This window comes from Mustela lutreola, chromosome X (genome assembly GCF_030435805.1).
Source record: "Mustela lutreola isolate mMusLut2 chromosome X, mMusLut2.pri, whole genome shotgun sequence".
NCBI lineage: Eukaryota > Metazoa > Chordata > Mammalia > Carnivora > Mustelidae > Mustela > Mustela lutreola.
Genome location: NC_081308.1, coordinates 54,083,894 through 54,111,545, shown reverse-complemented (window position 1 = coordinate 54,111,545; position 27,652 = coordinate 54,083,894). Strand labels below are relative to the sequence as shown.

Below are 27,652 nucleotides of genomic sequence, written 5' to 3'. Positions count from 1 at the left end.
CTCCAAAGATGATACACAGACGGTCAAGAGCACATGTCGGGATGTTCGACATCCTTAGTCATTGGGGAAATGCGAATCAAAAGCACATGCAGATGCCACGTCACACCCACTAGGACAACTATGGTAAAATAAGAAAAAGAAAAAGAAAAAAAAGAAGAAGAAAAGTGCTGGCAAGAAGGCGGAGAAGCTGGAAACCTCCTGTATTGTTGGTGAAAATGTAAAATAGTGTGGCTAAGGCAGCAAACAGCTCGGTAGCTCCTCAAGAAGTTACACACGTACAATTACCCAGCAGTTCTACGTCTAGGGGTATGACACCGACAGAACTGACAACAGATGTTCCTGCCACAAACTGTACATGAATGGGCACAGCAGCGCTGCTCGTAACAGCCAAATGAGTATATACCCAACGTCCATCAACTGATGAATGGATACATAAAATGTGGAAGAGCCTCTTACACAACCATAAAAAGGAATAAACTGTTACATGCTACAACACGAGTGAAGTCTGAAAACATTCTACTCTCAGGTTAAAGGAAGCCAGACACAAAAGGTCACGTGTTATACAATTCCACTGATAGGAGATGTTCCAGAAAAGGCAAATCCATAAAAACAGAAAGTAGATTCATGATTGCCAGGGAATAAGGGGAGGGGAGAATTGGAACCAAGAGGTTTATTTTTCGGGTGATGGAAGCATTCTGGAATTAGACAGAAGTGACGTATGTACCATATACTTAGTAAATATACTAAAAACCAGAGAAGAGTACACTTTCAAATGGCAACTATTATGCTTTGTGAATTATATTTTGATGAAAAATGAAACAACTTAAATATCAACAAGTTAAATGCTAGAATACATTAAAAAAAATCCAAAGTAACACTAATCACAGGAACAATGGAGTAGCTACATGAATTTCAGACAAAGCAGATTTCAGAGAAGGAAAATTATCAGGCATAAAGAGCAGCATTACATAATGATAAAGAAATCGACTGACCAAGAAGACACAATTATCCTTAACGTATGTGTGCCTGATCAACACAGGTGAGACACAACCTAACAGAACTGCAGGGAGAAATAAACAATTGCATTATCACAGCTGGTGACTTCAACACTTCTCCATCAGTAATGGGCCGATCCAGCAGCAGGGCAACAAGGATCTGACAGATGTGGACATTCAGTCCAGACATGGCACACTCAACACCACCATCAATTACCGTACAACAGACGTACACAGACAATTTCGCCCAGTAATAGTGCAACACACATTCTTCTTAAGCTCATATGGAACACTCATCAAGACAGAATAATTCTGGGCCACAAAAGACAACAAATTTTTAAAAATAAAAATTATACCAAGTATGTTCTCAGACCACAATGGAATTAAAAATCAGTAACAGAAGATAGCTGAAGAAGTCCAAAATACATGGAGATTAAATGACACACTTCTAAATGACAGGAGACCAGTCTCAACAAAATACAATGTAGCAAAATGTGTGGAATGCTGCTTAAAGGGAAAATATAGTACTGAATGCAAATATTAGAAAAAAAAAGATTAAAGACAATAATCTAAGCTTCCATTTTAGGCAACAACAACAAAATCAAATCTAAAGTAAGGAGGGGCTCCTGGGTGGTTCAGTTGGTTAATCATCTGCCTTTGGCTCAGGACATGGTCCTAGGGTCCTGGGACAGAGCCCTGCATCAGAGCTTCCTGCTCAGGGAGGCTGCTTCTCCCTCTCCCATTCCTCCTGCCTTTATTCCCTCTCTCACTGACTCTCTCTGTGTCAAATAAAATCATAAAAAAAAACCCTAAAGGAAGTAGAAAAAAATAAAAATTAGAGCAGAAATCAATGTAATTAAAACCAGGAATTTTTTTTTTAATCAATAAACCCCAAGTCTGTTTCTTTGAAAACATCAATAAAACAGATACACCCTTAGCCAGGCAAACAAAGAAAAAAAGGTAGAAGACATAAATTACTAATATCAGATGAAAGAAGGGAGGGCTACTGCTAACAATCCCAATCACTGTAAATTCAACCAAACATTTATGGAATACTACACAATTCTCTAAAATCTCTTCCAGAAAGTAAAACTACAAGGAATACTTTCTAAATCATTCTAGGAGATCATGATTACCCTGACACCAAAACCAATACTACAAGAAAAGAAACTACAAACTAGTATCTCTCATGAACACAGACACAAAAATCTTCAACAAAAATTAGCAAATAAAAGCAAACACTATATTAAAAAATTATACACCAGGATCATGTAGGATTTATTCTAGGTATGCAACATTAGAAAATGTTCAACATTAGAAAATCAATGTGATCCATCATATCAACAGAAAAAAAATCACATGATCATATCAATGAAGGGAGGAAAAAAAGCATTTAACAAAATCCACACCTCTTCATTATTAACCCTCAGGGAACTAGGAATAGGAGGACTTCCTCAACTTGATAAGAATGTCTCCAAAAATCCACAGCTAACATGATATTAATACTGAGAAAATAGAAGACAGGGAATCAAGGCAAGGATGTCCCTCCTACTACTACTATTCAATACTATACTGGAAGGCAAAACTAATGAAATAAGGTAAGAAAAGGAAACAAAAGGTATACAACCTGGGAAAGAATAAAACTTTGTTCACAGATGACATGACTGTCTACAGAAATTACAAAGACTTCACACCCCACACCCATACCCTCCTGAAACTAGTCAAGTGATTATAGCAAGATTGCATGATACACAGTTAAAATACAGAAGTCAATTGCTTTCCAATGATGTATCAGACAAAGGGCCAGTATTCAAAATTTATAAAGAATTTATTAAACTCAACATCCAAAAAACAAAAAAATCCAGTCAAGAAATGGACAGAAGATATGAACAGACCAAAGAAGACATCCAAATGGCCAACAGACACATGAAAAAGGGCTCCACATCACTCAGCATCAGGGAAATACAAATCAAAACCACAATGAGGGGTGCCTGGGTGGCTCAGTGGGTTAGGCCGCTGCCTTCAGCTCGGGTTATGATCTCAGGGTCCTGGGATCGAGTCCCGCATCGGGCTCTCTGCTCGGCAGAGAGCCTGCTTCCCTCTCTCTCTCTCTCTGCCTGCCTCTCCATCTACCTGTGATTTCTTTCTGTCAAATAAATAAATAAATAAATAAAACCACAATGAGACACCACCTTACATCAGTCAAAATGGCTAAAATTAACAAGTCAGGAAACAACAGATGTTGGCAAGGATGTGAAGAAAGGGGAATCCTCCTACACTGTTGGTGGGAACGCAACTCTGGAAAACAGTATGGATGCTCCTCAAAAAGTTAAAAATGTAACAACCAAACGACTTAGCAATTGCCCTATTAGATGTTTATCCAAAGTACACAAAGTGATTTGAAGGGGCAAAAGCACCCCAATGTTTATAGTCAAACTATAAGAGCCCAGATGTCCATCAACAGATGAATGGATAAAGAAGATGTGGTGTACACACACACACACATTACTCAGCCATCAAAAAGAACAAAATCTTGCCATTTGCAAGGAAATGGATGGAACTAGAGGAAGACAAATACCATATAGTTTCAGTCACATGTGGAACTTAAGAAACAACAGATGAATATAGGGGAAGAGAAGGAAAAATAGAAACAGACAGGGAGGCAAATCACAAGAAAGTTAACTACAGGAAACAAACTGAGGGTTACTGGAGAGGGGAAAGTTGGGGTAACTGGGTGAGGGGTATTAAAGAGGGCACTTGTTGCGATGAGTTCTGGGTGTTGTATGCAACCAATGAATCACGAAATTCTAACCATGAAACTAAAAGTACACTATATGTTAACGAGATTGAATTTTAATTAAAAAATTTAAAAAGTCAATTGCTTTCGTATATACCAGCAATGTACAAGTGGAATTTGAAGTTAAAAACACAAGACCATTTACATTAGCATACCAAAAAAAAATTAATACTTAGGTGCAAATCTAATGAAATATGCACAAGATCTATGTGAGAAAAAGTATAAAATTCTGATGAAAGACAACAAGCAAGGTAAGATGTGAAGTGGAAAGAAAGTCCATAATCTTGAGGAAGAACATTCAATACTGTTAAGAGGTCAGTTCTTCCCAAACTGATCGACAGACTCAATGCAATCCCAATCAAAATGCCAGGAAGTTATTCTGTGGATACCAACATGTTGACTCTAAAATTTGGATGGAAAACTGGAAAACCAAGAGTCCCAGAGTAGTCAACAAAATATTAAAGAGCGGGGAAAAAAAGGAAATTGAGGATTGCCACCACCCATCTCTAGACTTACTATTCAAGCTATAGTGATTAAGACAGAAGGTGCCTGGCAAAAGAGACAGGTGCTTGGAACAGAGTGGAGAGCCCAGAAAAACATCCACACACACAGGCAAAGGCAACTCAATGGCAAGGACAGTCTTCAACAAATGGAACCGAACAATGGCACATTGATAAGAAAAAACAAACAAATGAAAAGAATAAAAACAAACTTTTCACACCTTTCACAAAACCTAAACGTAAAATGCAAAACTTCTTAAAGATGACATAAGAAAAATGTAGGGATCCTTGGATTTGGCAATGATTTTTCAGATATAAAACCAAAAGCATGATCTACGAAAGAAAAAATTGATGAGAGGGACTTTGCTAAAATTAAACTTCTCTGTAAGACACTGTTAAGAGAATGAAAAGACGGGACACCTGGGTGGCTCAGTTGGTTAAGCAGCTGCCTTCGGCTCAGGTCATGATCCCAGCGTCCTGGGATCGAGTCCCACATCGGGATCCTTGCTCCGCAGGGAGCCTGCTTCTCCCTCTGACTCTGCCTTACACTCTGACTGCCTGTGCTCGCTCACGCTCGCTCGCTCTCTGACAAATAAATAAATAAAATCTTAAAAAAAAAATAGAGAGAGAGAATGAAAAGACCAGTCACAGAGTAAATATCTGCAAAACACATCCATGGTAAAGGACTTAAAATAAGAAATATAATATAAAGAAGAACTAATTCCTATTCTCCTGAAACTGTTCCAAAAAATAGAAATGGAAGGAAAACTTCCAAACTCATTTTATGAGGCCAGCATCACCTTGATCCCAAAACCAGACAAGGATCCCACCAAAAAAGAGAGCTATAGACCGATATCCTTGATGAACACAGATGCGAAAATACTCAACAAAATACTAGCCAATAGGATTCAACAGTACATTAAAAAGATCATTCACCACGACCAAGTGGGATTTATTCCAGGGCTCCAAGGTTGGTTCAACATCCGCAAATCAGTCAATGTGATACAACACATCAATAAAAGAAAGAACCAGAACCATATGATACTCTCAATAGATGCTGAAAAAGCATTTGACAAAGTACAGCATCCCTTCCTGATCAAAACTCTTCAAAGTGTAGGGATAGAGGGCACATACCTCAATATCATCAAAGCCATCTATGAAAAACCCACCGCAAATATCATTCTCAATGGAGAAAAACTGAAAGCTTTTCCGCTAAGGTCAGGAACACGGCAGGGATGTCCATTATCACCACTGCTATTCAACATAGTACTAGAGGTCCTAGCCTCAGCAATCAGACAACAAAAGGAAATTAAAGGCATCCAAATCGGCAAAGAAGAAGTCAAATTATCACTCTTCGCAGATGATATGATACTCTATGTGGAAAACCCAAAAGACTCCACTCCAAAACTGCTAGAACTTATACAGGAATTCAGTAAAGTGTCAGGATATAAAATCAATGCACAGAAATCAGTTGCATTTCTCTACACCAACAGCAAGACAGAAGAAAGAGATATTAAGGAGTCAATCCCATTTACAATTGCATCCAAAACCATAAGATACCTAGGAATAAACCTAACCAAAGAGACACAGAATCTATACTCAGAAAACTATAAAGTACTCATGAAAGAAATTGAGGAAGACACAAAGAAATGGAAAAATGTTCCATGCTCCTGGATTGGAAGAATAAATATTGTGAAAATGTCTATGCTACCTAAAGCAATCTACACATTTAATGCAATTCCTATCAAAGTACCATCCATCTTTTTCAAAGAAATGGAACAAATAATGCTAAAATTTATATGGAACCAGAAAAGACCTCGAATAGCCAAAGGGATATTGAAAAAGAAAGCCAACGTTGGTGGCATCACAATTCCGGATTTCAAGCTCTATTACAAAGCTGTCATCATCAAGACAGCATGGTACTGGCACAAAAACAGACACATAGATCAATGGAACAGAATAGAGAGCCCAGAAATAGACCCTCAAATCTATGGTCAACTAATCTTCGACAAAGCAGGAAAGAATGTCCAATGGAAAAAAGACAGCCTCTTCAATAAATGGTGCTGGGAAAATTGGACAGCCACATGCAGAAAAATGAAATTGGACCATTTCCTTACACCACACACAAAAATAGACTCAAAATGGATGAAGGACCTCAATGTGCGAAAGGAATCCATCAAAATCCTTGAGGAGAACACGGGCAGCAACCTCTTCGACCTCTGCCGCAGCAACATCTTCCTAGGAACAACGCAAAAGGCAAGGGAAGCAAAGGAAAAAATGAACTATTGGGATTTCATCAAGATCAAAAGCTTTTGCACAGCAAAGGAAACAGTTAACAAAATCAAAAGACAACTGACAGAATGGGAGAAGATATTTGCAAACGACATATCAGATAAAGAACTAGTGTCCAGAATCTATAAAGAACTTAGCAAACTCAACACCCAAAGAATAAATAATCCAATCAAGAAATGGGCAGAGGACATGAACAGACATTTCTGCAAAGAAGACATCCAGATGGCCAACAGACACATGAAAAAGTGCTCCATATCACTCGGCATCAGGGAAATACAAATCAAAACCACAATGAGATATCACCTCACACCAGTCAGAATGGCTAAAATCAACAAGTCAGGAAATGACAGATGCTGGCGAGGATGCGGAGAAAGGGGAACCCTCCTACACTGTTGGTGGGAATGCAAGCTGGTGCAGCCACTCTGGAAAACAGTATGGAGGTTCCTCAAAATGTTGAAAATAGAACTGCCGTATGACCCAGCAATTGCACTATTGGGTATTTACCCTAAAGATACAAACGTAGTGATCCAAAGGGGCACGTGCACCCGAATGTTTATAGCAGCAATGTCCACAATAGCCAAACTATGGAAAGAACCTAGATGGCCATCAACAGATGAATGGATCAAGAAGATGTGGTATATATACACAATGGAATACTATGCAGCCATCAAAAGAAATGAAATCTTGCCATTTGCGACAACATGGATGGAACTAGAGCGTATCATGCTTAGCGAAATAAGTCAAGCAGAGAAAGACAACTATCATATGATCTCCCTGATATGAGGAAGTGGTGATGCAACATGGGGGCTTAAGTGGGTAGGAGAAGAATCAATGAAACAAGATGGGATTGGGAGGGAGACAAACCATAAGTGACTCTTAATCTCACAAAACAAACTGAGGGTTGCTGGGGGGAGGGGGTTAGGGAGAAGGGGGTGGGACTATGGACATTGGGGAGGGTATGTGCTTTGGTGAGTGCTGTGAAGTGTGTAAACCTGGTGATTCACAGACCTGTACCCCTGGGGATAAAAATATATGTTTATAAAAAATAAAAAATTTATAAAAAAAAAAGAAATATAATATAAAGATGTCTTAGTAGCAACAAGAAATCAAACCTAATTTAAAAATGTGAAAAGAGCGGTGGCTTGGAAACCCAGTCAGTTAAGCATCTGCCTTTAGCTCAGATCCTGGGACTGAACCCCACATTGGGCCCCCGGCTCAGCAAGGAGCCTGCTTTTTTCCCTCTCCCGCTGCCTGCTGTTACCTCTTCCTGTGCTTGTGCTGTTAATAAATAAATAGAATCTTTAAAAAAGAAAAAAAAGGATCTGAAAAGATGCTCAACTTTGTATGTCACTAAGAAATTGCAAATTTAAACAAGGTACTATTACATATCACGTAGAATATAAAAAATCCAAAGCACTAGTAATACCAAATGCTAGCAAGGATGTGGGACAACTGAACTCTCATTCACTGTTTGGTCAGAATGCAAAATAGGAGGCACTGTGTGAGACAGCTTGGCAGTTTCTCACAGAACTACACACATTCTCACTGTAAGATCAGTAATTGTGCTCCTTTGTATTTACCCAAAAGAGCTTAAAACTAGTGTCCACACAAAAACCTGCACACGGATGTTTACAGCAGCTTTATTCTCTGAAGTGCCAAAACTTGGAAGCAATCCAAATCTCCTTCAGTAGGTGAACAGGTACACTGTGCCACACCCACACAATGGATTATTCGACAATTAAAAGATGAATTATTAAGCCACAAGACTTCGAAGAACCTTAAATGCATATTGCTAAGTGAAAGACCAGTCTCAAAGGCTAAATACTATATGATTCCAACTCTATGGCATTCTGGAAAAGGTAAAAATTAACCAACATTTTAATTTTTATTTATTTTTTAGGTCATCTCTATACCCAATGTGGTGGCTAGAACTCACAACCCCGAGATCAAGAGTCAGATGCCCTAGCAACTAAGCCAGCCAGGTGCAAATGAAAGACCCGCGGATCCCCTTACCCAAGAATTCAACACTGCCACAGGATTCAAACAGCAAGAGGTTCTTTATTGTTACGCAGGCACCTGCGGGTGGTCAGCGCGCACCTGCGGGTGGTCAGCAGCTCCTGCTAGCTGAGCACACCTGGCTGGGGTGGTGCAGGATTTTTATAGACAGGTACAAACAAGTCCCGGATGGGACGGGGCCGATTGGCTGACAATTTGAACATTTGAAAAAAGGCATACTTGGTGTTAGCGGATTGGCCTTGGAAGACCCCCTCGCGCGAAGAGAAAGGCGGGAAGGGGAAACAAAGAGGGGAAGTTTGACCTTATTACTCAGCAGAAAGACATCCTGTCTACGTGACTATGCAGCCCCCCCCCCCCCGTCTACGTGACCTACGTGACCATGCAGCCCCCTTGCCTATGTGACCATGCCTCGGCTATTAGGAGAAGGTATCTTGTTCAAACAGGAGACAAGTGTCATGCCCCAAAAGCCAAGCAGCCACAGAAAGGCAAAAGAGCAGCCACACTGAATTCAACTCTGGGGGAAGGGTCCCTTCACTGCAAGGGGAGGAGGGGCACTTCCACACAACAAAAGAGCAGTTAATTAGTTAACGACGGAGGGTGGGTCTTTCATTCCCCCCTTTTTCTTCATCATGGATAGAATCTTATATCCATTTATCCTTTTCTTGCACTAAGTGGGGTGCAAGGCGCCAGGTTTTGCTTTCTCCTCAGCCAGCCTCCTGCTCCTTCATTTCCCCCTGAACAATCTTGACCCTGAAATCTTTAAGGGGGTTGAAGGTGGAAGGTCTCATCTTCTGTAACTTCTTCGTGCTGAATAGGGGTGCAGAGCTGTCCCTACCTACTGGGGTCAATATTGATCAGGGTAGGAATGTATAAGGGAGTTAGGAAAGGTGGAGGCAGCTGAATCCAGCGCTGACAGTGAAGAGGCGTCCTCTCGCGCGATAAGGATCGTCTGTCGTGGTGTAGTCATTGTAGCAATGGAGTCTCGGCACCAAGTAGGGAAACAGTGAACAAAGCAACATATTAAAATTAATAAGGCAATAAGAATGAGAAGCCCGAAAGGGAGATTCGGCCATAGTCCTCCTTCAAATTAGGAACTTAACCATTTACTGAGAGAGAGAAGGATCTTGTAGGGCCTTAATCTGTGCATTTATATCCTTTATTAGTTCTGTGATACTTTTGTGATAGTCTGGGATATATACACAACATTCTGTCTTGATAATTGCACATGTGCCACCCTGGGCTGCTGTCAGGACATCCAAGGCCATCCTATTTTGTAGGACTGCCTTGCATATCTGTGACACTTCGGTATTAAGCTGGGAGATGCTATTTAGTGAATCATTGAGTGCCTTTGTAGTATATTTATTAAGGGCTTCTACATGCCACCTGACATCCTCTAGTCCCGCAGATGGAACAAAGATGGATGCTAAGTGATCATACCATTTAAAAACAGATTGCGTCCATCTTTGTTTCAAGTTGGGGAGATTAGCTGGTGTTGTAATGGTTTTAGTAATGCGCCCATGGATCCAGGCAAATCCTAAAGTACAGCGACCTATCCACCCTAGAGGAAGCCAGGGCCACAGGTTGGTTCCACATATCCAGTGGGTTCCGTTTGGAGCTGGCCATCTGATGCCAGGTCGCCTTGCCCAATCAGTAGCAAACCAGTCAGTAGCCTGGAGTACTATTACTTGGGAACACATTTCTAAAGACAGCCATCCTAGATGTCGTGTGTTATTTGCCCAAGTATCATACATATGATTTCTTTGTTCCCAGCATAAAACTGTCTTCTGACTGAGCCATCCAATCGTGTGTGTAAGCCACAGATATGTATCCCAGATTTGATATATGCCATCCTTAGTATAGCGATAAGGAGGGTTTTGTAACTTAGGCCCTAGCCGGTGAGTATCATCTTGTGAGCCTGTAAAGCCAGTTAGAATTTTAATAGTTTGAGAATATGAAAAACTTTGATTATGTCCTGGTGAATCCCATGTTTTACTGATCATGGGCCAGGAAGAAACATTTTGATTAGTAATAGATTTATCCCGGAATGTGCTGCCTCCATCTACCATCTCTGAGATATAATTTTGTAGAGAATGCCAATCAGTGCCCTGTAAAGGAAAAACCCACCAGGGTAATCCAGATGTACTTGAAATAGGCAAACTTCCGCAGATCCAGCAATCTGTCTGATTATGCCGATATGGACCTTTCCATCTTGGATGTAAGTTTTCAGTTATATCTGACTTCCAATTTTTTAAGTAAACCATATCTCCGGGATTTACATGGGGTGGGCTTTCAGTTATAGTTAAATCAGGTTTGGGAAGAATACGATTAGTATACTCATTAAGTGACTTATGAATTAACCCAGCTTCCAGCGAATAATTTAGTAATGCATTATAATCTCCATCTAATAGCAGATCTACAGAAAGAAATGGTCTTCCATATATTAACTCAAAAGGGCTGAGTCCTATAGGTTGTTTTGAAGCAGTTCTCATCCTAAGAAGTCCTATTGGTAGGAGAGTAACCCAATTTTCCTGGGTTTCTAGAGTAAGTTTAGTAAGATGACGTTTTAAAGTATGATTAGCTTTCTCCACCTTCCCGGAGGACTGTGGATGCCAGGCTGAATGTAAGAAATATTTAATTTTTAAGGCTTGAGCTATCTGCTGAGTTATCTGAGCAGTAAAAGAAGGACCATTATCACTTTGAAGAGATTGAGGAAGGCCAAATCTAGGGATAATTTCTCGCAACAAAACCTTAGTTACTTCTACGGCCCTTTCAGTTTTACATGGAAAGGCTTCAACCCATCCGGTGAAGGTATCAACAAATACTAATAGATATTTATAGCCTTTGCAAGGTGGCATTTGTGTGAAATCAAGTTGCCAGTCCTCTCCTGGATAGGATCCACGCCTCTGGACTGGTTTTAAGAGAGGTGGGGGGCGAGCCGCACCCTCCGGATTTACTTGGGCACAGATGCTACAGGATCGACACACTTGTTTTATTGTGGTTGTTAAATTCACTCCATCAAATATATTTTTGATTAAATGTTTTAAGGCGTCTTTGCCCAAATGAGTAGCCTGGTGCAAGCCCTGTATTATTTTCCATTGACTAATCTTAGGCATAAAGAATTTTCCCTCATCGTTAACAAGCCAGTCTTGTGCATTTTTAGTATACCCTCGCTCCTGAGCAATATGAATTTCTTGCTCTGAATAGACTGGAGTCATGGACTCCATTGGAGTCAAGACTGGTATAAGGCTTAATATCTGCTTACCCTTTGCTGCCTCTTTGGCTGCATGGTCTGCTAGATTGTTTCCTTTAGATTCCAAGGTCATATCCTTCTGATGTCCTTTGATGTGAATCACCGCTACCTCCTTAGGCAAGTGTACAGCCTCAAGAAGGGCTATGATCTCAGGACCATATTTGATTGGGGAGTTATGGCTTGATAGCAATCCCCTTTCCTTCCAAATAGCTCCATGGGCATGTAGTACCAGGAAGGCATATTTGGAGTCAGTATAAATGTTAATTCTTAGGCTTTGGCAATTGCAAAGTGCTAGTGAGCACTATGGCATACCTAGCTTATCTTATTTTTTCTATGAAAACTACTGTTAACAGAAATCCAACTGTCATTCGTATTTTTAACAGGGGCATCTTAAATCTGGACCAATAGAGTAAGCAAGATCAATAACCTCTGAACATTTTTGCTCTATAGAGAAAGAAGTACAGTGGTCAGGTTCAGGCATACAGGTAACTAAGTTTAAAGTTTGACAAGTTTTAAGTATTAATTCTGGCATATCTATAAGTATAGTCCAATACTTAATTAGTTGGTTTCTATCATCCACTGATTGCCTTTGAATTCTAAGACAAATCTGGACCTGATGTGAAGTCATTACAGTCAGGGACTGTCCCATAGTGAGCTTTGAGGCTCCTTTTATGAGGGCTGTTCTATGCTTAGCTAAAGCATCTATTTGCAATTGCACCTCAACAGAGGTGGCCTCTAGGATAAATATGACTAAGGGATGAAACCAATAAGAAGACCTTTGAGTGGTCCAGCCTTAACAATATCCTGATTACAGAGGATCATTGGCAAGTGAGAAAACTTGTCAAGAGATAAGGGGAGTTCCCCATGCATCATTCAATCCACTCATAAAGAAAATGGGGTCATCCACGGTGCCTCCAAGTCCATAGTTAATCCTATGGAGTGTGACAGGTTGGCTTTTAGGCAATTTCATTATCCCCGCCACACACAAGGTGTTAGTTAAGTTATATAATTGTAGGGAATTAATCCCATTTTCCAGTTGTTTAATCATGTGCCGTGGGGTCTGCGAATATCCCCACAAAACAGTAAGATCGACTAAAGGAGCTATTGTACAACTTCTCTGAAGTTTACCTCAAATTGTTTAGCTTAGGTAAACAAACATTTAAAGACAATCAAATCTAGAATTTAACATCCATAAAGGTGTGTTACTAAAACATAATTTTTCTCTCTAAAATAACCCTCATTTACAGAGATAGCCAAATCAGGACTAATTCACTTGTGAAACAAGTCCAGTTTTAACAAACTTGGCCTAATTATTTAGATAAGCTCAGCAAGAACCATTGAGTGTGATCAATAGATCTTTTAGCATCTGCTTTGCTGGAACTTTTTATAAGGAATCTCTAGGTTAAACTTTTAGTAGCCTCTCCGGGCCAGAAGCCAAGCCCTGTACTTGCCATCAGGCATGCCTGCAATACCTGTCGATTTGGGTGAATTCCTCTTCTGAGACTGCACCTACCAAGGAGTGACATTCTTTACTCACCTGGTGAGGCTGCTGGGAACTCTGTAAGCAAGGTATCAGGCCAACAGTCCCAAGGGGCTTTATGGCTCCAGGTTTCATAAAGTCAACCTTAGTTCCTTTAAACTGTCTGGTCATATCTGAGTCTTTTCAAATATGACATCCCAGTCAAAGCCTTTGTAAAATAAACAGTTTCCAATGGTGTCCTGTTACAAGGAGAACAGATTCTTATTGAACTTATGCAAATGACTGATTGCCATGGAAGAATGCTTCCTGAGACCTTTTGGTTTCAGAGGGTTCATATAGAGAGAAAAGCTTGAATGCTTTGAGCACTTTTACAAATGAGCACTTATACAACTCTATAAGTTACAGATAACTAGGAGGAAGTATCCCTAGTCTGGAAGAGCGAACATTATAGAGAACCAGCAATGTTTAAAGTAAGACAAAACATTAAGAGACACAACATTATAATCTTTTAGTTCATTTAGTCCCATGTTACTAAATCTGGTGAATGCGGCTTTAGTCAGTTTTGGAAATTCTTACCCATTTCAGTTTTAGGATTTTCAAGTATATCAAATATCTGTATTTGTCCTGAAAGTCCTTTATAGGAATCTCCTTGAAGATAAAACTCATTTTACAAGAAAATTAAAACAATTATAAATGACAAAAACTCAGAATGGAATGGTTAGAGCTAAAGAGACACGGGAGTTTACAATTTAGCTGCAAGGAAATCAGGTTATTTCTGTGATACATAACATTTCCATAATTACAGTATCAAGCGATGATCTCTCAAAACATTAAAACTTTAAGAAGTGCATAGAATCTCTAGAATAGTTATAGCATTTTCCCAAATGTAATCCAAGGTTTATCATTGGTTCAGTAGTACTTCATGAGCAACTTCATATACCAAGGAAAAGCCTGAGTTAAAGAGATTTACAATTTAAATCCTGTCAACATTTCCTAAAATCTTAGAAAGTGTTGAAGCACATGCCTAAATATAACTAGGGATGTTAAACACCTGATAAACAAAACATAGAAACTGGTTTTTCTGGGCAGGCAAAGAGAAAACCATTTACATTTTCTTAACAGCAGATCAATTGATCTAAGTAAACATTGTCCTTTTGAACAGAGACAATTTCAGTCTTGTACCAATGTACCTTTAAAACCCATTCATTTCAATCTTAGTTCATTCTTGATCATAGCTAAAATTCCTTTTCTTCAGATTTCCCTTCACAAACCTTCTACAACTTTCCTTTGCATTCAGGTTTTGTCCCAAGCCATTTCCTTCCAAACAACCATCTCATTTAGGACAAAATTACCTTCCCTTACCTTCAACAAAATGTATTCCCATTCCTTAAATCTTTCTTACATATCTCCTACTTTCCTACATACAGTTTCCCTTTATTTCCATCAGTCTTAGTTACACTAAGCAGAACTTTGTATTCTTAGAAACACCTTTAGTTATTAACCAATTGTGAACTGTTACAACAGAATTCTTCAGGTGGCAATTTATGAATCAGTTAAGTGGCAAACAAGTTTACCAACAGATTTAAATACTCTTAGTTTCCTTGCAATAAGAAGTCAAAAGCACAAACCTACATCCAGTAATTAACGACTTAGCTTTATATGCTGTTTGGTTAAGATATAGATGTCCACAATTTAATTCCATTGTCATCCAAGCAAAACTTTAAAACTTTCAGGTTACCAAAGACTTTTAAAGTTACTTCAGCAATTACCCATTAGAACTTTGAGACAGACAATTAACCATCAGTTTAGTCATTTCTTTGCTAACATATTTTAATAACACAAGCTTATCTGACCTTCAGTAAACTTTGATAGAATAAAAGTTTCACATTTACTGCTGTAACTTCAAAGACACATCTTATCTTAATTAAACCAACAAACTCAACTTAGTTCCAACTCTGATTTATGTTCCACCTGGACCCACTCCACTTTGAATGTTTACGTTTACCTGAGACATGCGTGGGAAGATCTGGAGTGGGGAGGTGTTAGGTCCAGGAGGTGTTGTTCTTGCTCTTTGACAGTGAAGAGAGAAGGAGCTGTGGTGCATGATCTAGAGGCCCGTCATGCAGGCTGCACACACGTTGGTACAGAAACACGTAAGGGGGAAAGAGAAGACACAAAATGCCGCCAGGAGGCAGAGAAAAGATTCCTGGTTTTAGAGCTCATAAAGCCCAACAGAGGAGCAGACACCATGTTTTCCCCTCAGCCAGGGGGGAGGGGTTAGGCAGTCCAAGTCAGGCCAGAGAACACAGGGAAACTTCCCCGAAACAAAGAGAGTTTCGGCAGCTGCTTGGGAATATTCCTTATAGTCTCTGTCTTGAGTTAGACTAACCCCAGTTGGCTCCAGTTAACCTTAATCAAGGGAAACACAAAGGGCGACGAGAAAGACACATAAAACAATTAACAAGCCGGCAAAGGAAAACGCTGCGTGATTTCCGTGCAACACCGAAAGTACAGATTCAGAAGGCCGCGAGGAACTGCAAGTTTCCTCTGAGGCCTACAGACAGACGTATCCCTCGGATACTTGTGGGGCCCCAAAAAACCGGGCCCCTCTGATCCCTGGGGCGTCCCCCAGGGTGGCAGGGGAGAAGTCCGAGTTCGTCAACTCCTTCTCAAGCTGCCCAGAATACAGAGCTACTACGCGTAGTACTACAGTCCTATACAGGCGTATAGGCAGGACAGAGGACAAACAAGAACACGAGACAGGAGACAAGAACACAGTTATTAAAATTTAAATGCTGGCCAGCTTACCTCCCAGTGGGAGTTGGTTGGATCCTTGGGCAAGAGTCCAATGATCTCCGTGGGACCTCCAAATGAAAGACCCGCGGATCCCCTTACCCAAGAATTCAACACTGCCACAGGATGCAAACAGCAAGAGGTTCTTTATTGTAGCGCAGGCGCCTGCGGGTGGTCAGCAGCTCCTGCTAGCTGAGCACACCTGGCTGGGGTGGTGCAGGATTTTTATAGACAGGTACAAACAAGTCCCGGATGGGACGGGGCCGATTGGCTGACAATTTGAACATTTGAAAAAAGGCATACTTGGTGTTAGCGGATTGGCCTTGGAAGACCCCCTCCCGCGAAGAGAAAGGCTGGAAGGGGAAACAAAGAGGGGAAGTTTGACCTTATTACTCAGCAGAAAGACATCCTGTCTACGTGACTATGCAGCCCCCCCCCCCCCCCCCCCCGTCTACGTGACCTACGTGACCATGCAGCCCCCTTGCCTATGTGACCATGCCTCGGCTATTAGGAGAAGGTATCTTGTTCAAACAGGAGACAAGTGTCATGCCCCCAAAGCCAAGCAGCCACAGAAAGGCCAAAGAGCAGCCACACTGAATTCAACCCTGGGGGAAGGGTCCCTTCACTGCAAGGGGAGGAGGGGCACTTCCACACAACAAAAGAGCAGTTAATTAGTTAACGACGGGGGGGGGGGGGGTCTTTCAACTCTGAAAAGGTAAAAGCCTAGACAGTAAAAAGATCCTGGGCTGAGGGGTGAGGGAGGAGGGTGCAGAGAGAGGAGAAGAAACAAAAAGATGAGGAACAGGGGTTTTCAAGGCAATGAAACTAGGCTGTAAGATACCAACAGTAGGTAAATAACATTATACATTTTTCAAAACCCACAGAACTATAGAAAGAGGAGTGAACCTTAATGTAAACCATGGATTTTAATTAATACTGTATCAATGCTGGTGGTTCATCAGTTGTAACACATGTACCACAACAATGTAATACATTAATAATAGGAGATAGTGAAGTTAGAAGAAAAATAACTTCTCTTTGTACTCAGGGGTATTTCCTATCTGAACCCAGTTAAAGTACAAATCCCCCAAAAGGCCAGAAGTTGGGAGATCACAAGAGGTGTTGGAACACAGGAAAATAAATGAGCAAACCAGACAAGCTGCAGGTAATTAAGAACCATTAACCATCAGAGAAGCAGTGACATCACTCAAAATTAAAACCAAGTAGAGTTTAAAAGTTTAGCTACTTTACTAACTAGCTGCAATCAGGGATGGCAAACAAAGACTAATTCAAAGTAACCTGGGAATTAATCATTTAAAACTTACCAATAATCTGAAATTAGTAGCTTTAATGCTATGAAAATTACATGGAATGTGGAAAGATTGAAGTTCTCTAAGCTGCCAAGAAGTAAAACACTCCTTCCCAGATACATGGACTTATAAAATCACTATATACTATCTCCACGAGAAGCAGAATCCCCCAGAACCATCACTCTGTAATGATGAGAAGTACTAAGAGGGCATATGAAATTTATGAGCTCTGCCCTGAAACATGTCCCATTTCATCGAGACAAAAAACCAAAATAGTTAAGCACTAATCTGCACACTACATAGGGGTTGAAAGACATAGAAAGTTTGTGTGAGCTCACGTATGTGTGTATTTCCAACCATTCTTGAAAACAATGGACAACAGAGATGAATAAATGTCCCTGTATATCCCATAAATATTCCTCAAATATTTATCATGCAACTCCAGCTCTGCTCTAAGACCTGGGGACACAGTCATGAAAAGAAAAGACAAGGTCTCTGCTTTTAAGGAGCAGATATTCTAATGCAGAAATGAGAAAATAAATATGTAAACAAACATTATATTAATGAACAGTGATCAAATAGTGATTAATGAATAGTGATCACAGCTAAAAAGAAATGAGGACACAGTAAAGGTCTGAGTGACAAATGGGATGTATTTAAACTTGGATGAACCCGGAAATATAGAACAATGAGTTGAGATCCAAATGACACAAAGGAGCTAGCCACAGGAAGTGTGGGAAGAGTGTTCCCGCCCAAGGTATCAGCATGTATGCAAAAATGTCCTTGGAGCTCCTCCCTCCAGCCCCTGCTCTCAAATCTCTGCCCCAGCTAGGTGGGGACATAATCTAGGACTTGTGTCTCCCAAAACTCATTCTAAATGTTTGTTCAGTGACTAAATTATTCAAGCTTGAGAAATTAAAAACATATGCTAACAAGATCTTCCCACCATCTACAGAGAGATCATCTTAAAAGCATCATGAAATAGTAACACTAAAATTCTAAAAAACTTCTGTTCTAACATTTTAATCAATTTTATATCAAACTCCTTTGTTGAATTTATATACCCATTTGACATATTTATGAAGAGACAAAAAAAAAAAAACCCTACATTCCGTAAATGTATTTATCCATCTAACAAATATTTGAGTACCTAATTACACTCTGTTCCAGCTGATTTCTTCTCTTTATCTCTTTTTTCCCCTCAATTTAACACCAATCATAAATTATGTAGGCTTTTAGTTCGCTTTTCAAAATTAATTTCTTGAGCTATTTAAAGGAATTATCCAGTGCTAGAGTTCTCAACACTGGTCACACATTACAATCACTTAAGGAACTTTTTTTTTTTAAGATTTTATTTATTTATTTGACACAGAGAGAGAGATCACAAGTAGGCAGAGAGGGAGGGAATCATGCTCCATGCTGAGCAGAGTGTCCCATGCAGGGCTCGATCCCAGGACCCTGAGACCATGACCTGAGCTGAAGGCAGAAGCTTAACTCTCTGAGCCACTAAGGCACCCCCTCACCTGAGGAACTTAAAAACAAAAAGCCCAAAGGGCACCTGGCTCGTTCAGTCACTGGAGCGTGCAGGTCTTGATCTCAGGGTTGTGGGTTCAAGTCCCCTGTTGGGTGTAGAGATTACTTTAAAAAAAAAAAAAAAGAAAAAGCCCAAGCCCAAGTTTGTGATTAATTTGTTTAAATGTTTCAAGAAATTTGATGCTAAATGTTGTAAAACTAGTTAAATAACAAAAAGATATATTTACATAATACTTCTTGCTCTCAAATTTTGAACAAAGAACTTACTAATAATCAATAACTTAGTAGGCCAACATTTTATTTAAATAAGTTTTATGGTACTACAAAGAATGAATTATAAAATCAAAAGCAAGGAGAAATGGGCATGGTGTGAACATGGGGAAGCAAGAGAAAGCAAGCAAGTATGCTTAGCTTTGAGAATGCTTAGCTCTGAGATCCTTCTCTGAGAGAAGGACAGATTAAAACCTAAAAAGAAAGAAAAGAAGGATCCCATGCACTCAAGGAAAGAGAAGTCCCCCAACACCCCTCCTGCTTTTTCCAATATAAACACACAGCTGGGCCGACTTACCACATCCTGGTTGGTACCGACTTTATCAACTTTTCTATTTAGGCCAAACTTGACCGGTCAATGATGGACGGGCTGTGTGCCAAGTGTACCAGTTGTACAACTGACTGTGTAATGGCTGAAACCGGGGTGAAAGTATCAAGAGGCTCTAAGGATTGCGAAAGAGCCAAGATTCAAACAATTACCATGTACACAAAAGACAAACTATGCAGATGACTGCTCAGTACGGAAGCAATTCAGAGTGTTACACTGTGGCATCAGCTGACCCAGACCCAGAAGATTGCTGGAGTTCCCATCATGGACATCTCTAACCATATAGACGACACTGAGCGAATGTCAGATGATGACAGAGCCCCTCACTCCTATGTCTTAATAGAGTTCCTCAGCTCTCCTTTACCAACTTTTCCTGTTGCCAGTTCATACAAGCAATTCTCCTTACCCAGTTCCTCTGTTCTGAGCTATGGCTGAAGACACTCACTTTTTTATGTTTTGAAACTGATTATCTTGTACCATTTTACTTTTTGTTGCATCTTTTTATAAATCAGATGACCGCTCACAAGACAAAAAAAAAAAATAATAATAATAATGGAAAGGAAAGATCAAAAGGGAGGACAACAACAACAGAAAAAACAGTTCTTTTTTGCCGGGAACCCTTCTTACAAGTGCCAATCAGATAAACTTTATCTGATGTTACATCGTCACAACTCCTCTATCATCAGGGAAAGTAGTTCACATAAGAAAATTTCTCTATAAAATGAGTTGCAGGCTTACATTCCATATTTGGCTAATTAGAATTTCATTAAGATATCTGTCTCAAACTGATGCGGAAGAGAATGGAATCTTGTCATCAAGCCGTGACATCGAACTAAGAACCCACAGGGTAAGGACTCAGCTCCTGTGATACGAAGACGGCTCCTGGGGATGGGCGAGCCTGGGCAACAGTGGCTGACCTGCGGGCCTGCGGCTATCTGCTGTCTGTCACTCTTCCCTCTTCCTCCTCTGTCAGCTGCTATCCCCAGCCACCTCAAAGTCCACCTCAAACAGCCATCACTTCCCTCTGGTCCCGTTTACCGTAGCTAAGCTCCAGGCCAGGCATCCAGATCACCAGCCCTGTGGGAACTTCTTCTAAGGTAAGAGGTGGCCCTATTGGTGAAATGCAGGTGCCAAGGCATGCGGACATTGTGCCATCTTCTGCGCTATTCTTAATGTTCTGATTGTCCCACTTCCCTCAGTTCCCACCTGTGGCCTCTGGAAAGGAACATATTACAGTAGGATTTCCAAGGACTGATGTGTGGGGGTCAGGAGATCTGGCCTGTGATTGGCCCCAACTAGCTGTGTGGCTTTAAAGGAAGTCATCACACCTCAGGCCTCAGTTTCCTTATCTGCAAGCCAGGTTGGATGAGTCTTTTCAGAGGATCTGGCAAAGATCACATAGATAAGCACCACCTCATTATACTAACAAGCAAACAGAAGGCCGGAGGCGAGTGATTTGCCCCAAGTCAGACATAAGCAGGCAGAGAGCAGAGCCGAGGATGGGACCCACATCTGCAGGTCACAGCTAATCAGCCAGCACAGTAAAAACAGATCTGAGCAGCTGCTCATTCTTCCCCTTTTCCGTTTCGTCCATCAGAATGCATGCTCCCTGCAAACAAGGACACACATGACCTGCTTCCTGTCTCAAAATTCCCAGTTCACCCAATTAGAACGGGGAGGAGCCTCAAGGACTTATCCCCCCCACCCACATACACGGTTCTTTTACCTATGGAACATGAGGGTACATACATTCACCATCCAGAGGGCTCCTGCCTTTACTTCTCATGGAAAAGGTCATCATGTGCCTACCCGGGGTGCCAACGAAGCCACAGGTTCCAGAGAGGAACTGACACAGAGAAGTTCGAAGGAGGCAGACTGGCACAGCGCAGAAACAAACTGTCTACCAAGGAAAACTACCCCATGGGGGACTGATTCTCTTTGAAATACGTTCGAGTGCGTGGGAAAATGGTTTTTCAAGAGCCGGTGGACTGACCAGTCACCTGGTACATACAAGATCACATCCGCATTCTGACAAGAGTGGCTAGCCTGCAGTGTAGACCAGGGGTCAGAAAGACAAGGAAGGCGCATGGAGACTGGGTGAGAAGCTTCTACGGTGTGATGGCAAGGGCGCACTGCAAAGGTATGAGAAGAGATGGAAAGAAGTATATGGGTTCAAGAGGTTTAGGAAGCGAAATCCACAGGACTTGGTGTGACAGATTAGATTTTGGAAAGGTGACAGAGTAGGAGTTGACTTCTGGTTTCCCGACTCCAGGCTAAACGGATGAAGTGTTTACCGAGAGAGGCAATAGAATAAGAAAGGTGGCTTTTAGTGGAGGAGGTGCTCATGAATTCCGTCTTGAACCTGATGAGTCTGAGGGGCCACAGACACATCCGAGAAGAAAGGTCAGCAAGTCCGATACACAGAACTGGTGCTCAGGAGGCGTGTGGGCCAGAGACAGGAATCTACCTTACCTGCTGATAGGTGGTCATGAAGCTGCACAAAAGGTCATCTAGGGAAAGAAAGCAACACGGGGCTGAGCCCATAATGAGCATTCAGTGGCTACCAGGAGCATGACTTTGCACAGGAGACACATCAGAGAGGTCGAAGAAAGACAGGAAGCAATGCAGAGCATTTGGTCTACTGCGATGTCGAGTAAGGAGACAGAGAAAGGTCAGGTGCGCTGACTTAGAAACAGTTTTGGTAAGAACTCTTTAGTGGAACGACAGGGCCTGAAGGGTGGAAGGTGGGAAAGTCAAGTCAACCCCTGAGCACTGGCTGTGATGTGCGACACTGACAGGGCAATACCTAGAGCTGGGGCATTCAAATGGGAGAGGATCAAACAGGAGCACGTGATGGGAAGGAGTGCAGGGGAGAGGATCCTCGCAGGCTCCTGGAAGGGCGGGAGGGCATGGACTCCGAGCCAGAGTGGAGACTGAACCCGAGGAGGAAGGAGAGCCCCTCCCTGTACCAGGCGAGGAGGAGAGGGGACAAATACAAGAATGGGATCATGATCAGCAGGATGGAGGAGGTCCCGTGGGATGGCTGCTAATTTTTCTGTACGACTGGAGATGAAGTCATATGTTGAGATGGAAGAGGAAGGCTACATGTGATGTCAATAGCACACCCATGTAAATGGTCTAATTTATCTGTTATGCCACTTTCTCCCCCTACTACCAATACCTTATGTCCTGCTCATCTATTAGTTGGCTGTCAACCCAAAGGATTTTCGTATTTCTAAGCCGACAAAGTATGATGTTGCCAGTGCCTCTGCCCCAGGTGACCCTTCCCCATCTGCCATTCCTGCACTTTGATCACCTACCTCTTTTGCATACCTTTCCCATTCTATTTCTCATTAGATCTCATAAACATGACTTTTTTTTTAAAGATTTTATTTATTTATTTGACAGAGAGAAATCACAAGTAGATGGAGAGGCAGGCAGAGAGAGAGAGAGAGAGAGAGGGAAGCAGGCTCCCTGCTGAGCAGAGAGCCCGATGCGGGACTCGATCCCAGGACCCTGAGATCATGACCTGAGCCGAAGGCAGAGGCTTAACCCACTGAGCCACCCAGGCGCCCCTAAACATGACTTTTTAAGTAGTCTCCTGCCACCAGTCCACTCGAACTCAACAGATATGACCATGCAACTTCCTGCTGTAAACCTGACTGCAGCTCTACCGTGAAGACTGCATCAATGTGGACCCCTCAATGTATGCAGTGTCCAAGGTGCAACCCGCAGCCCCACCCCATCTCCCTTTCTACCATCCCAGTCTCATTCCAAAATGTGCCAAACAAGACACCTATGTAGAAATACAACCCCGACAGCAAGCTCTCCACTCATTTCTGCCTCGGAACTGTAACTTAACAAAACATCTCTCTGACGGAAACACAGATTGCAAATAACCTTTATCTCCAGCTCCCACATAGAAGATCAATACCACTTTACACAGAACAGCTGTTCCATGTATTTTTCTTCTATGTATGAAGGGGTCACGTTCATTAACACTACAAATTGTACATTATATTCAGAAATTTCAGAGCCTTGAAAGAATATGGAATTGCTGGCATTCTAGCCACTTTCCCAGTTTGCTCTCTCCCTACCTCTAAGTCCTACTTTAGAACTGCTATTTTGAGATTTCTATTTTCCGAAGCTGCTTTGACCAAAGGCATTCTGTCAGCTCAGAGTGAGAAAGATGGCGGGGCGAGGAAGTGTGAGAAAATGCTAGTGTTAGGCCCAAAGAAAGCCTGACGAAGTCCAAAGACAGACAAGCTAAAGAGACTTCCGTGCTTTGAGATTCTTTAAGTCTGTGTGTGTGCTTTTCTTCTTCCAATGACCTCTCTCCTCATCACGTGTCCTTCGTTAAAAAAAGGTTTCTGGATCAGAGAATTCACTCTGTGCTCTCCTTCAGACACTCCATTCAATTTACACCTTTTATTACAGTGGCTTAACATCACCATACAAGAACAAGAGTACAATATACCTTCATCTAGACATCCCTACATATTAAAAATGATATGGCCACACCGCAGAGGATCCAGACATAAGCACTTTTAAAACCAGAGTTTGGGAGATGTGATCTGAATGCAAGTATCAAAAAGGAACTAGCTGGTTAACCCAAAAAAGAAAAAAACATATTATGACTTGAAGCCATAAAAAAGTAAGAAATTCAAACTCTTTTCAGAATTTTAGGTACCGGCAGAGCCAAAACTTTTTAACACTGAACCCAGCTACTAAATCCCAATCCTTAGAAATTAAACATATACGTTTTGATAGTTTAAGACAGACCCAGAGGGATACAGAAAACAGATAAAGCTCCTCCTGGCTCTGATTCAAACCTTGGGACATTTTCAATGCTATGTCTGATGAACCTTTCCTGTCAGTAAAGTCTTTTCAGTTTAAATTTCTATTCTGTAAGTTTATGTCCTACAGTTATCTGCTGCCAGCTTCAGGCTGACCTCACCAAGAGAAGTAGGGCAACTTTAGAAAAGGAGCTTGGTATGCTTTGTAGTACTGGACCAGAACCAGTAAGGACAGTACAGTCTTTCAGATTTCTCATTCCGGGAGCTTAAGACGAAAGTCAGGCATAAACGTTAGGTTAAGTGCCTTTTTGACCCGATTTCTGGTAAGTACGTGCGTTCAGAGATGTGTTCAACGCACAGTCGCTGAGCTTCTAGGCACAAGGCACTGGGAGACTTCTGTCAGGCCGGGGGAGCGGCGGTCTGACTGTGCCGCACGGTACCAGAGGCGGATCCTACGGGTCCGGGGCTTTTACGTTTAGCTCAAAACCACTTGCCCTGAACTTTCAGGCCTTTTCATTCAATGTGTACGATTTCACAGGAGTGCTTTCTTCAGGCTGCACCTAGCCCACCCGAGGCCAAGAGACTCACTGCGAAGTGCAGTGAGGTCCCGGCCGAGGACCCCTCCGGGGCGGGGACGGCCCAGGAAGCCCGCAGGAGAAGCCCGAGGAGAGGCCCCGGAGGGCCAAGGAGGGCAGGCCACACACGGCCCGGCTCCGGGGAGCAGAGACCAGGCGCGCACCTTCATGAACTCGTCCTTGTCGAAGCAGAGCGTGTCCGGCCCCTTGGGCAGGTTCATCCTACTTCTCTCCATCCCGCCGGCCGCCGCCTCTCAGCACCAACACTCCAGCGAGAAGGAAAGGTAGGAGGCTGCGCTCCCCAACGCTATGGGTGAAGCCACGGCGTTTCCACCTCACAGAAGGCACCGCTTCCTCCAACATGGCAGCGCCCTCGCCGCGGCCAATGAAAGAGGACGCCGCAGGCGCGCCTCCGCCTGCCTCCACCAAGAGAGGAGCCCGGACCGATGCCGCCGAGCCAGCAGGTGATCCAGCCCCGTGTGGCGGAGGGCGACACTACAACCCCGAGTACGTTTCTTCGGAACAGTCCTGTCGCCTGTGCGGCCGGGTGAGCGGGAGAGGGGAGGGCGGGGAGGGTCATGGGCGCTCCCTCCCCACCTCGCCGTTTCCCTCGGAAAACCGGCCTGCGAGCCTCTTCCAGGACCTTCTCCCGAGATTGTCCCGCGGGAAGCATAGCTGTGGCGGGATGCTGGCCCTTTACTTCTGCGGCCGGTTGTCCAGAGTGGGGGGCGCATCCCGGTGTCAGGCCTCCGGTCCCCCGGCGCCGCCGCTGCAGCCGCCTGGGCGCGGAGGCCTCTGTGGGAACCCGGCTTCCGCCCTTAGCCCCGGCACCCACCCGCGAGCGTGGCTTCTCCCCCGCTGAGCTTGGCTCCAGCGATCTGTAGGGAGGAAGGTGGTCAGCTGGCAGCCTCAGGTCGTCTGGGCAGCTCCCAGCTCCACTTCGGCTCAGCTGCGGGGCGGCCACAAGTTTGGGTTCTCAGAGCTCTTAAAGAATCACCTCGCTACCGGCAGACAAAACGCAGCCGACAAGTAGATGTGCGAGCATGTTTATGTCCAGTCCACTCTAGAATGGGCGGAATCGTGTGTTTGTGACTAGCGTTGGTTCGATCGCCACACCTGTCCCCAATTTCCGAGACCCCCTCCTCCTCCTGCCATCCACCCCATATTTATTTTGAGATTTTTCTTTCCTCTTCCCTTGCTCTTTCTCCCACTGTCCTCCCCTTTAGTGGGAATGTCATGGTCAAATGATGATTCATTTCTCTTTTTTTTTCTCCGTGAGACTCTGACAGCTCAAACCACAGATCTCACGCGCGCCCTTCAGGCTGCAGCTTAGCTGTAATAGCCCAGGCCTGGGCTGCCCCTCCCAATGCTGTGATCTCACAGAGATAGCACAAGCAGTCCTTAGAAAGGGGTGGGACACAGCAAGACAAGGGCTTAGAGTGAGTCTTGCATTCGAGTCACTCCAAACGGAAAACTGGTCACTTTTTTTTTTTTAGGACGTGAGTACAGGGACGCCTGGGTGGCTCACTTGGTTAAGCAGCTGCCTTCTGCTCAGGTCATGATACCAGCGTCCTCGGATCGAGTCCCACATCGGGCTCCTTGCTCAGCAGGGAGCCTGTTTCTTCCTCTGCCTCTGCCTGCCATTCTGTCTGCCTGTGCTCGCTCTCTCCCCCTCTCTCTCTCTGATAAATAAATTAAAAAGAATCTTTAAAACGTGAGTACAGAATCTGAAACAATACATTCCCTAGCAGTGGGCCTGGCAAGGCCTTGTTGAGGAAAACGTTGCCAGTCAATATCCAGAGACTATGACAGGTAGGACGAGAGTTGGAATCTTATTTGGAGAATCAGAATAAATTGCCAGGGGAGCAACTATGAAAGTGCATTCTATGCCCTGTTGTGGTCATTTGGATATAGGGAATGAAAGCCTCATTATTTGGTCTTTGTTTGTTTACTCTTATTATGAAAATTCTCAAGCATACACCAAAGTGTGTAGAGCAGAAGGATCGCAGCCCTTCCCAGTACTTATCACTCTGCTTCCCCAACTGTTTCTTAGGCCCTCCTCCTTCTACTGCCCCCGAAGTGCCTGTATTTTTGTTTTGGGGGGAGGGGGGAGGTCTGGAATATATTTTAAAGTAAATCCCAAACATCACATCATTCCCTGCTCCCCAAATACCTTGGTTTACACATCAAAGAAGGAGGAGGAAGAGGTGGAGGAGGGGAAGACTGAGAAGGAGGAGGGATGAAGAAGAGAGATTTCTGCACAGGCCCACTATGTCAGAATCAATAGTTCTAATAAGCTATTCCGATTGGCTCTGAGAGGCATGACTTTTAGCCCAGGGCCACAGTGCTAATAAGCAACAAGGGCAAATTCAAGCAGCACAAACAGCAAGGCCCACACTCATCACCAAGGCACCGAGAGGGGGGGCAAGGGTGCCAGACCGACGGAACAAAGTTGTCTGGGAACCCCACCTGCCCTAGAAGTCCAGATGAGCGAGTAGTTGAACTGTTTTTTTACCTTCATTGTCATTCCTTTCTGAAATTATTGCCGGCCTTTGGTAAAGACATGAACCTGAGCTTGTGCAGCCTGGGGTACTGATCTTGGGGTTGCTGAAGAGAGTAGGTGCCAACAAAGAATGAAAATCCCTGCTGCCTGTTTTCCTTCCGAGAGTCAGGAGGGAACAGTCAAGACCCCATACAGTGCACAGCCACTTGGAGCC

General features: G+C 42.9%; 1 protein-coding gene across 3 annotated transcripts in view; it reads right to left on the bottom strand.

Moving 5' to 3' along the window:
* LOC131821545 (conserved oligomeric Golgi complex subunit 2-like) overlaps positions 1 to 25,324 on the bottom strand; it is a 41,399-nt gene extending 16,075 nt beyond the window's left edge. For 2 of the 3 annotated variants that reach the window (XM_059157725.1, XM_059157721.1), the window contains exon 1: positions 25,100 to 25,323. In XM_059157725.1, the coding sequence (XP_059013708.1) occupies positions 25,100 to 25,171 (72 nt within the window). In that variant the 5' untranslated portion in view covers positions 25,172 to 25,323. Of the gene's footprint in view, positions 1 to 25,099 lie in introns of all 3 variants that reach the window. The other variant, XM_059157723.1, reaches the window with a different exon arrangement.
* Between the last annotated feature and the right edge of the window lie 2,328 nt (positions 25,325 to 27,652).